The sequence below is a fragment of the Oncorhynchus masou genome, unplaced genomic scaffold, assembly GCF_036934945.1.
Source record: "Oncorhynchus masou masou isolate Uvic2021 unplaced genomic scaffold, UVic_Omas_1.1 unplaced_scaffold_1208, whole genome shotgun sequence".
Lineage (NCBI taxonomy): Eukaryota > Metazoa > Chordata > Actinopteri > Salmoniformes > Salmonidae > Oncorhynchus > Oncorhynchus masou.
The window spans coordinates 180,913-191,740 of NW_027001867.1; the positions used below are offsets into that span (position 1 = coordinate 180,913).

A 10,828-nucleotide genomic window follows, 5' to 3' on the forward strand; every position below is an offset into this window, starting at 1 on the left:
GAGCTTGTAGCGTCATACCCAAGACTCAAGGCTGTAATCTCTGCCAAAAGTGCTTCAACAAAGCAGAGTAAAAGGTCTGAATACTGATGTAAAATGTAATATGTCTGTTTTTCTTTTTTTATACAGTTTTTTTTTTTTAATTAAGTCTTTGCTTTGTAATTATGGGGTGTTGTGTGTTGATTGAGGGGAAAAGCAATGTTAGAATAAGGCTTTAACGTAACAAAATGTGGAAAAAGTCTAGGGGTCTGGAATACTTTCCGAATGCTCTGTCAGTATTTCGGTTTCTACTGATCAATCAGAAATCGATATAATAAAAATAATAAAAACAGGCACAAAAACATTTAAATAAAAATGGTTTATTCTCTTTAATATAGTATTTGTTCTATCCATAGCAGAAAAGAGCCTCCATGCCACTCAGTGCTATTATAACTCTGACCCCAGGCCAGTGCAGCTCCATACTGACCAACACACATCTCACAGCACAACACCAGTGCCAAACTGACCTGGAGTCAGTCTCTGTATCACATCTGACATCAGCTTATTTGAAAACAGGGGAGTGGAGCTGGGTGGGGTGGGGAGCGGGCAGGGATTTCAGGGGCAGTTCTAGGAGGCAATATCACACCTCACAGCTTGGATCCGATACGCTGTGTGTGACTGGGGCCAAGCAACGCTAGAACCCACGTTGTGAAAGATTTAGGTTTAATCCAAGAGTGTTGTGTGTGTTGCAAGTTGACTTCTTGCTCCAGTATGGCTGTAGACTTGGAGGCAGATCGTTTCTGCCACGAAAGGGTCACAAGTTGAGGTAACAAAGGTTTTCCTGGACGGCAAAGAAGGAATAGAGACACGATCAAAAGAATGGAAGTCTGGGCTTGTTACACTCTGGGTGTTTCTGTGCAGGTATGTGTGTGTGGACAGGTGTGAGAATGAGTACAGGTCAGGGTTCTGCCCAGGATTATTTAACAAGGTGGTGCAGCTGAGCAGCTGTTGAAAACACCTGTAACTGACATTTCCTGCAATCTACTCATGAATATTGAAGTATTGTATTTTACATAATGGCGCTGCCAGTCCACCAGGTGGCGCCGCTCGAACATTCTTTGGGGAGAACTCTGTGTGTCTGTACGTTACCTCCTCTCTGTCCATCATGTTGCATTGGATCCACTTATTGCCTTGGTGTCTGTGTTGGAGATGGTCTGTTCATTCAGCACCGGATCTGAGGGACACAGAACATGGTAGTCAGGAGACCATCTCTTTCCAATTCACTCTTCATCAGTACAGGTCAAAGGTTAAAGGGACGGTGAGAGATTCACTCTTCATCAGTACAGGTCAAAGTTTAAAGGGATGGTGAGAGATCCACTCTTCATCAGTACAGGTCAAAGTTTAAAGGGATGGTGAGAGATTCACTCTTCATCAGTACAGGTCAAAGTTTAAAGGGACGGTGAGAGATTCACTCTTCATCAGTACAGGTCAAAGTTTAAAGGGACGGTGAGAGATTCACTCTTCATCAGTACAGGTCAAAGTTTAAAGGGACGGTGAGAGATTAACTCTTCATCAGTACAGGTCAAAGTTTAAAGGGACGGTGAGAGATTCACTCTTCATCAGTACAGGTCAAAGTTTAAAGGGACAGTAAGAGATTCACACTTCATCAGTACAGGTCAAGGTTTAAAGGGATGGTGAGAGATTCACTCTTCATCAGTACAGGTCAAAGTTTAAAGGGACAGTGAGAGATTTCTGCAATAAAGTTCTCCGTTAAACAGTCAGATGAAAAAAAATGCTTAAAGGGATACTTCTGGATTTTTGCAACGATGTCCTTAATCTACTGCAGGCATGCTAGCAGATACCCATAGACTTCCAGCCATTGTGCTAACGGTAATTAGCATTGGCTCGTGAAACTGCCTCTAACTTCCTTCATACTGGACACAGAAATGTAAAAATAGTATCTACAACTTCAACTGACTATGGGGAAGTACATAAATGGCCTCTGACAAAATCCCAAAGTATCCCTTTAATTGGCAAAAATCTGAAACCATCACTTTAAGGGTTTGAACTGCTTCTATCTATTTACACAACATCACATAAATAATTGCATACTGGACACAGAATGAGTGCAGTTCACTGCCTAGCATTGAGTCCATGGACAGGGATGGAGAGAGACAGCGAAAGACAAAGATGGAGGAACGAGGAAAGATGGGGTGAAAGAGTGAGATTAGAGTTGAGTGGTCGTTGTGCAGCGCTCTGGCACTCAACATCCTAAAATAAAAATGTTGTTTCGCTCAGCACACAAAGAAACCCGCAGCTCCAAATTCGCTCCATTCATTTCCAAATGCAATACAAGTCCAAAGTTGACACCTACTCAAGAAAGGGTTTATCTTTATTTTGACTTTGTAGAATAATACATTGTAGAAAATAAGTTTTTAAAATATAAAAGAAAAACCCTGGAATAAGTAAGTGTGTCCAAACTTCTGCCTGGACCCGTCTCTACTTCAGTGACGACACACCGGTTGGTTTTGATGTCGGTCATCATAATGGGGCGGCAGGTAGTGGTTGGAGCATTGGACTTGAAACCGAAAGGTTGTAAGATCGAATCCCCGAGCTGACCAGGTTAAAACAAAACAAAAAAGTAGTTCTGCCCCTGAACAGGCAGATAAACCCCACTGTTCCCAGGCCGTCATCGTAAATGAACATGTTCTTAACTAACTTGTTCAATAAAAGGAAAAATCAATAATAAGCTTCAACATGTCATCGGCTCCTGAACAAGGACCAAGCTGATGATATGTGGCGGCCAAGTTTTAAAAAACGATGAGCCTTTTCTCCAATCTATTCAATCCCAGATACTTCAGTCGTAACCGTCACTGCTGCGCTCACATTTTACAGTTGACACACAACTTTAGCACCGTTACAAACGTACTCTTATTATTTAATAAAAGCCTTTATATAAATCATCAATTACAGTGTCCCGTTACCTGGTGGACTGATATCTACGTCTCTGTTTATTAGAGGTGGGGAGGCTAAATGAAGACCACAGAGCAGGCCATATTAAGAGAATGGTGAAGAAGAGGGACTTTTAAATGCGGTACCACAGTTAAATTGGAGGAAGAGACAAGGACAATGTTCGAGAAAAAAAAAAATCGATCCTCTCCATGCTCCGCTCCTCTCATATCTTCTGCTGTGTGTGTTGAGCTTTAGGGTTCTACACAGTCTACTCAAACCGAGCCGACAGAGGTCTGTTTGTGTCGACTTCCAAATATTCTGCCTCACAAATGTTGGTAGAATTACGTATAGAGAGAGATGGAAACAGACCTCTGTAGGCTCTGTTAGAGTAGACTGTGTAGACCCCTTTACAGAAGTATGGATGCTGCACGGCCTCAGGTAGACAGACAGGTGTGTATCTTACAGAAGTATGGGTGCTGCACGGCCTCAGGTAGACAGACAGACAGGTGTGTATCTTACAGAAGTATGGATGCTGCATGGCCTCAGGTAGACAGACAGACAGGTGTGTATCTTACAGAAGTATGGATGCTGCACGGCCTCAGGTAGACAGACAGGTGTGTATCTTACAGAAGTATGGATGCTGCATGGCCTCAGGTAGACAGACAGACAGGTGTGTATCTTACAGAAGTATGGATGCTGCACGGCCTCAGGTAGACAGACAGACAGGTGTGTATCTTACAGAAGTATGGATGCTGCACGGCCTCAGGTAGACAGACAGGTGTGTATCTTACAGAAGTATGGATGCTGCATGGCCTCAGGTAGACAGACAGACAGACGTGTATCTTACAGAAGTATGGATGCTGCATAGCCTCAGCAGCGGTCAGTCTCTGCTGGTGGTCGTAACGTAGCAGCTTGTCCAGCAGGTCCAGGGCCTCAGGGGTCACCAGATGCTGGTTCTCTGTCTGGACAAACTGCTCCCAGCGCTTCCTCGTCTGCCTGCGGGGAGGAGAGGGGGAGGTACTGCTTGATCTGGCCCAATAAGAAACAGGGGGGTACTGCTTGATCTGGCCCAATAAGAAACAGGGAGGTACTGCTTGATCTGGCCCAATAAGAAACAGGGAGGTACTGCTTGATCTGGCCCAATAAGAAACAGGGAGGTACTGCTTGATCTGGCCCAATAAGAAACAGGGAGGTACTGCTTGATCTGGCCCAATAAGAAACAGGGAGGTACTGCTTGATCTGGCCCAATAAGAAACAGGGAGGTACTGCTTGATCTGGCCCAATAAGAAACAGGGAGGTACTGCTTGATCTGGTCCAATAAGAAACTCTATTGAGTTTAACATCTCAAAATGTAACGCTGCGGTTGTGTTCCGATGGGGTATGTTGACACATCGTTTCACAAGTATCGCCGTTCCCAAGGGAACAAACATCCAATAAAAAGGAGAGACTGGGAGGCTAAAATGAGAAGGTGATTGGACCTATACTTTGTATTCCATGTCCTTCAGGGTAACACGGAAACAACAGAACACTGGGATGTGGATTTCTACACAATCTATTTCTATCTGAACATTCCACACGGTAGGCTAGCACAGTGGTATGTGCTCCGTGTAAACAAACAGTCTTGCCCACCCACTGCACTAAAACAAATCCCAATAGAGCCACTGAATACCACCCCAGGAGTCCTCAACAGCAGCCCCTCTCCCCACCTGAGTGACAGTCGGTTCCTGGCATGTCAGTGCTTTGTCAAATTGTTTGGCTTTTTCAATGAGCAATAGACTCGACGAGAGCACGAACAGGGTCAGGCTAGCCCCGTGCTACGCCCCCTAGTGGTACTTACTGTCCCAGGAGGTCTTTGAAACGTGTGTCCAGCTCGATGTGGTACTTGTGTAGGTAGCCGAACAGCTCATCTGTCCCAAGAACCTTAGCGATGCGGACCAGCTGGACACAACATGGGGACAGAGGAACGTTGAGACACACACGTCGAGCATCCAGCCACACCTTCTCCGTCAAAGATGAACCGTGTTCATAGTGTGTATTCATGTGGTCATTTAGTTGTACTTATATAGAACTAAATGAAATGTATATAAATATATATAAATAAATAAAAACAACAGGGATGTTTTGACAATAGAAGTGATGACCTCTAGCGGTTGGTCCCACTCCCAATGATGCCATTTCACACTGTGGTATTACATACAAGCATAGTATCATGGACTAGTGTAGTGTGGAGCGGCGTGCGTGATCGTAGTTGCCCCGTGTGTGCGTGCGTGATCGTAGTTGCCCCGTGTGTGCGTGCGTGATCGTAGTTGCCCCGTGTGTGCGTGCGTGATCGTAGTTGCCCCGTGTGTGCGTGCGTGATCGTAGTTGCCCCGTGTGTGCGTGCGTGATCGTAGTTGCCCTGTGTGTGCGTGCGTGATCGTAGTTGCCCTGTGTGTGCGTGCCTGATCGTAGTTGTCCCGTGTGTGTGTGCCTGATCGTAGTTGTGTGTGTGTGTGTACCTGATCGTAGTTGTCCTGTGTGTGTGTGTGTGTGTGTACCTGATCGTAGTTGTCCTGTGTGTGTGTGTGTGTGTGTACCTGATCGTAGTTGTCCTGTGTGTGTGTGTGTGTGTGTGTACCGTAGTTGTCCTGTGTGTGTGTGTGTGTGTTGTGATCGTAGTTGTGTGTGTGTGTGTGTGTGTGTGTGTACCTGATCGTAGTTGTCCTGTGTGTGTGTGTGTGTGTGTACCTGATCGTAGTTGTCCTGTGTGTGTGTGTGTGTGTGTGTTCCTGATCGTAGTTGTGTGTGTGTGTGTGTGTGTGTGTGTGTACCTGATCGTAGTTGCCCTGTGTGTGTGTGTGTGTGTGTGTGTAGTTGTCCTGATCGTAGTTGTCCTGTGTGTGTGTGTGTGTGTGTGTACCTGATCGTAGTGTCCTGTGTGTGTGTGTGTGTGTACCTGATCGTAGTTGTCCTGTGTGTGTGTGTGTGTGTGTGTACCTGATCGTAGTTGTCCTGTGTGTGTGTGTGTGTGTGTACCTGATCGTAGTTGTCCTGTGTGTGTGTGTGTGTGTGTGTACCTGATCGTAGTTGTCCTGTGTGTGTGTGTGTGTACCTGTGTGTACCTGATCGTAGTTGTCCTGTGTGTGTCCTGTGTGTGTGTGTGTGTGTGTGTGTGTGTACCTGATCGTAGTTGTCCTGTGTGTGTGTGTGTGTGTGTACCTGATCGTAGTTGTCCTGTGTGTGTGTGTGTACCTGATCGTAGTTGTCCTGTGTGTGTGTGTGTGTGTACCTGATCGTAGTTGTCCTGTGTGTGTGTGTGTGTGTGTACCTGATCGTAGTTGTCCTGTGTGTGTGTGTGTGTGTGTGTACCTGATCGTAGTTGTGTGTGTGTGTGTACCTGTGTGTCCTGTGTGTTGTGTGTGTGTGTGTACCTGTGTGCGTGCGTGATGTGTTGTGTGTGTGTGTACCTGATCGTAGTTGTCTGTGTGTGTGTGTGTGTGTGTGTGTGTATCTGATCGTAGTTGTGTGTGTGTGTGTGTGTGTGTGTGTACCTGATCGTAGTTGTCCTGTGTGTGTGTGTGTGTGTGTGTGTACCTGATCGTAGTTGTCCTGTGTGTGTGTGTGTGTGTGTGTGTGTGTACCTGATCGTAGTTGTCCTGTGTGTGTGTGTGTGTGTGTACCTGATCGTAGTTGTCCTGTGTGTGTGTGTGTGTGTGTACCTGATCGTAGTTGTCCTGTGTGTGTGTACCTGATCGTAGTTGTCCTGTGTGTGTGTGTGTGTGTGTGTGTACCTGATCGTAGTTGTCCTGTGTGTGTGTGTGTGTGTACCTGATCGTAGTTGTGTGTGTGTGTGTGTGTGTGTGTGTACCTGATCGTAGTTGTCCTGTGTGTGTGTGTGTGTGTACCTGATCGTAGTTGTCCTGTGTGTGTGTGTGTGTGTGTGTGTGTACCTGATCGTAGTTGTCCTGTGTGTGTGTGTGTGTGTGTGTACCTGATCGTAGTTGCCCCTGTATGTGTGTGTGTGTGTGTGTGTGTGTACCTGATCGTAGTTGCCCTGTGTGTGTGTGTGTGTGTTGTGTGTGTACCTGATGTGTTGTCCTGTGTGTGTGTGTGTGTGTGTACCTGATCGTAGTTGTCCTGTGTGTGTGTGTGTGTGTGTGTACCTGATCGTAGTTGTCCTGTGTGTGTGTGTGTGTGTGTGTGATGTGTTACCTGATGTGTGTGTTGTACCTGATCGTAGTTGTGTGTGTGTGTGTGTGTGTGTGTACCTGATCGTAGTTGTCCTGTGTGTGTGTGTGTGTGTGTGTGTAACTGATCGTAGTTGTCGTGTGTGTGTGTGTGTGTGTGTGTGTGTGTACCTGATCGTAGTTGTCCTGTGTGTGTGTGTGTGTGTGTGTGTGTGTACCTGATGTAGTTGTCCTGATGTGTGTGTGTGTGTGTGTGTACCTGATCGTAGTTGTCCTGTGTGTGTGTGTGTGTGTGTGTACCTGATCGTAGTTGTCCTGTGTGTGTGTGTGTGTGTGTGTACCTGATCGTAGTTGTCCTGTGTGTGTAGTTGTGTGTGTGTACCTGATGTGTGTGTGTGTGTGTGTACCTGATCGTAGTTGTCCCTGTGTGTGTGTGTGTACCTGATCGTAGTTGTGTGTGTGTGTGTGTGTGTGTACCTGATCGTAGTTGTCCTGTACCTGATGTAGTTGTCCTGTGTGTGTGCGTGTGTGTGTGTGTACCTGATCGTAGTTGTCCTGTGTGTGTGTGTGTGTGTGTGTACCTGATAGTAGTTGTCCTGTGTGTGTGTGTGTGTGTGTGTGTGTGTGTACCTGATGATCTGTGTGTGTGTGTGTGTGTGTGTGTGTGTACCTGATCGTAGTTGTCCTGTGTGTGTGTGTGTGTGTGTGTGTGTACCTGATCGTAGTTGTCCTGTGTGTGTGTGTGTGTGTGTGTGTGTGTGTACCTGATCGTAGTTGTCCTGTGTGTGTGTGTGTGTGTGTGTGTGTACCTGATCGTAGTTGTCCTGTGTGTGTGTGTGTGTGTGTGTGTGTGTACCTGATCGTAGTTGTCCTGTGTGTGTGTGTGTGTGTGTGTACCTGATCGTAGTTGTCCTGTGTGTGTGTGTGTGTGTGTGTACCTGATCGTAGTTGTCCTGTGTGTGTGTGTGTGTGTGTGTACCTGATCGTAGTTGTCCTGTGTGTGTGTGTGTGTGTGTGTACCTGATCGTAGTTGTGTGTGTGTGTGTGTGTGTGTCCCTGATCGTAGTTGTCCTGTGTGTGTGTGTGTGTGTGTGTGTGTACCTGATCGTAGTTGTCCTGTGTGTGTGTGTGTGTGTGTGTGTGTACCTGATCGTAGTTGTCCTGTGTGTGTGTGTGTGTGTGTGTGTGTACCTGATCGTAGTTGTGCGTGCGTGATCGTGTGTGTGTGTGTGTGTGTGTGTGTGTACCTGATCGTAGTTGTCCTGTGTGTGTGTGTGTGTGTGTGTGTGTGTAGTTGTCCTGATCGTAGTTGTCCTGATCGTAGTTGTGTGTGTGTGTGTGTGTGTGTGTGTACCTGATCGTAGTTGTGTGTGTGTGTGTGTGTTGTACCTGTGTGTGTGTGTGTGTGTGTGTACCTGATCGTAGTTGTCCTGTGTGTGTGTGTGTGTGTGTGTACCTGATCGTAGTTGTCCTGTGTGTGTGTGTGTGTGTGTGTACCTGATCGTAGTTGTCCTGTGTGTGTGTGTGTGTGTGTACCTGATCGTAGTTGTCCTGTGTGTGTGTGTGTGTGTACCTGATCGTAGTTGTCCTGTGTGTGTGTGTGTGTGTGTGTACCTGATCGTAGTTGTCCTGTGTGTGTGTGTGTGTGTGTGTGTACCTGATCGTAGTTGTCCTGTGTGTGTGTGTGTGTGTGTGTACCTGATCGTAGTTGTCCTGATGTGTGTGTTGTCCTGATCGTAGTTGTGTGTGTGTGTGTGTGTGTACCTGATCGTAGTTGTCCGTGTGTGTGTGTGTGTGTGTGTGTGTGTGTGTGTACCTGATCGTAGTTGTCCTGTGTGTGTGTGTGTGTGTGTGTGTGTACCTGATCGTACCTGATCGTAGTGTGTGTGTGTGTGTGTGTACCTGATCGTAGTGTGTGTGTGTGTGTGTGTGTGTACCTGATCGTAGTTGTCCTGTGTGTGTGTGTGTGTGTGTGTACCTGATCGTAGTTGTCCTGTGTGTGTGTGTGTGTGTGTACCTGATCGTACCTGATCGTAGTTGTCCGTAGTTGTGTGTGTGTGTGTGTGTGTGTGTACCTGATCGTAGTTGTCCTGTGTGTGTGTGTGTGTGTGTACCTGATCGTAGTTGTCCTGTGTGTGTGTGTGTGTGTGTGTGTACCTGATCGTAGTTGTCCTGTGTGTGTGTGTGTGTTGTACCTGATCGTAGTTGTGTGTGTGTGTGTGTGTGTGTACCTGATCGTAGTTGTCCTGTGTGTGTGTGTGTGTGTGTGTGTGTGTGTACCTGATCGTAGTTGTCCTGTGTGTGTGTGTGTGTGTGTGTGTACCTGATCGTAGTTGTCCTGTGTGTGTGTGTGTGTGTGTGTGTGTACCTGATGATCGTAGTTGTACCCTGTGTGTGTGTGTGTGTACCTGATCGTAGTTGTGTGTGTGTGTGTACCTGATGTAGTTGTCCTGATCGTAGTTGTGTGTGTGTGTGTGTGTACCTGATCGTAGTTGTCCTGTGTGTGTGTGTGTGTGTGTGATCGTAGTTGTCCTGTGTGTGTGTGTGTTGTACCTGATGTGTGTCCGTGTGTGATCGTGTGTGTACCAGATCGTAGTTGCCCTGTGTGTGTGTGTGTGTGTGTACCAGATCGTAGTTGCCCTGTGTGTGTGTGTGTGTGTGTGTGTGTGTGTGTGTGTGTGTGTGTTCCTGATCGTAGTTGCCCTGTGTGTGTGTGTGTGTGTGTGTACCTGATCGTAGTTGTCCTGTGTGTGTGTGTGTGTGTGTACCTGATCGTAGTTGTCCTGTGTGTGTGTGTGTGTGTGTGTGTACCTGATGTGTGTGTGTGTGTGTACCTGATCGTAGTTGTCCTGTGTGTGTGTGTGTGTGTACCGTGAGTTGTCCTGTGTGTGTGTGTGTGTGTGTACCTGATCGTGTGTACCTGATCGTGTGTGTGTGTGTGTGTGTGTGTACCTGATCGTAGTTGTCCTGTGTGTGTGTGTGTGTGTTGTACCCGTAGTTGTGTGTGTGTGTGTGTGTGTGTACCTGATCGTAGTTGTCCTGTGTGTGTGTGTGTGTGTGCCTGATCGTAGTTGTGTGTGTGTGTGTGTGTGTACCTGATCGTAGTTGTCCTGTGTGTGTGTGTGTGTGTGTACCTGATCGTAGTTGTCCTGTGTGTGTGTGTGTGTGTGTGTACCTGATCGTAGTTGTCCTGTGTGTGTGTGTGTGTGTGTGTGTGTGTACCTGATCGTAGTTGTCCTGTGTGTGTGTGTGTGTGTGTGTACCTGATCGTAGTTGTCTGTGTGTGTGTGTGTGTGTGTGTACCTGATCGTAGTTGTCCTGTGTGTGTGTGTGTGTGTGTACCTGATCGTAGTTGTCCTGTGTGTGTGTGTGTGTGTGTGTACCTGATCGTAGTTGTCCTGTGTGTGTGTGTGATCGTAGTTGTCCTGTGTGTGTGTGTGTGTGTGTGTACCTGATCGTAGTTGTCCTGTGTGTGTGTGTGTGTGTGTGTACCTGATCGTAGTTGTCCTGTGTGTGTGTGTGTGTGTGTGTGTACCTGATCGTAGTTGTCCTGTGTGTGTGTGTGTGTGTGTGTGTACCTGATCGTAGTTGTCCTGTGTGTGTGTGTGTGTGTGTGTACCTGATCGTAGTTGTCCTGTGTGTGTGTGTGTGTGTGTGTTGTCCTGATCGTAGTTGTCCGTGTGTGTACCTGATCGTGTGTGTGTGTGTGTGTGTACCTGATCGTAGTTGTCCTG

General features: G+C 46.9%; 1 protein-coding gene across 1 annotated transcript; it reads right to left on the reverse strand.

The window, feature by feature from the left end:
* Positions 1-336: 336 nt before the first annotated feature.
* Positions 337-4,983, reverse strand: LOC135529914 (casein kinase II subunit alpha'-like). The gene is made up of 4 exons (XM_064958320.1): positions 4,766-4,983; positions 3,776-3,924; positions 1,126-1,210; positions 337-817 (listed from the first exon to the last, which is right to left on the reverse strand). Exons 1-3 carry the CDS (start codon positions 4,966-4,968, stop codon positions 1,140-1,142), a joined length of 423 nt encoding a protein of 140 aa, XP_064814392.1. The 5' UTR covers positions 4,969-4,983; the 3' UTR covers positions 337-817; positions 1,126-1,139.
* Between the last annotated feature and the right edge of the window lie 5,845 nt (positions 4,984-10,828).

What these genes read in the sequence shown, in the direction of transcription:
- LOC135529914 (XM_064958320.1), bottom strand. Translation starts at nt 4,968, where the DNA reads ATGAATACACACTATGAACACGGTTCATCTTTGACGGAGAAGGTGTGG. An exon ending in TTCAAAGACCTCCTGGGACA is followed by an intron (nt 3,925 to 4,765) that starts GTAAGTACCACT and finishes TCCTCCCCGCAG; the next exon opens with GCAGACGAGGAAGCGCTGGG. An exon ending in TATGCAGCATCCATACTTCT is followed by an intron (nt 1,211 to 3,775) that starts GTAAGATACACG and finishes TGTGTCCCTCAG; the next exon opens with ATCCGGTGCTGAATGAACAG.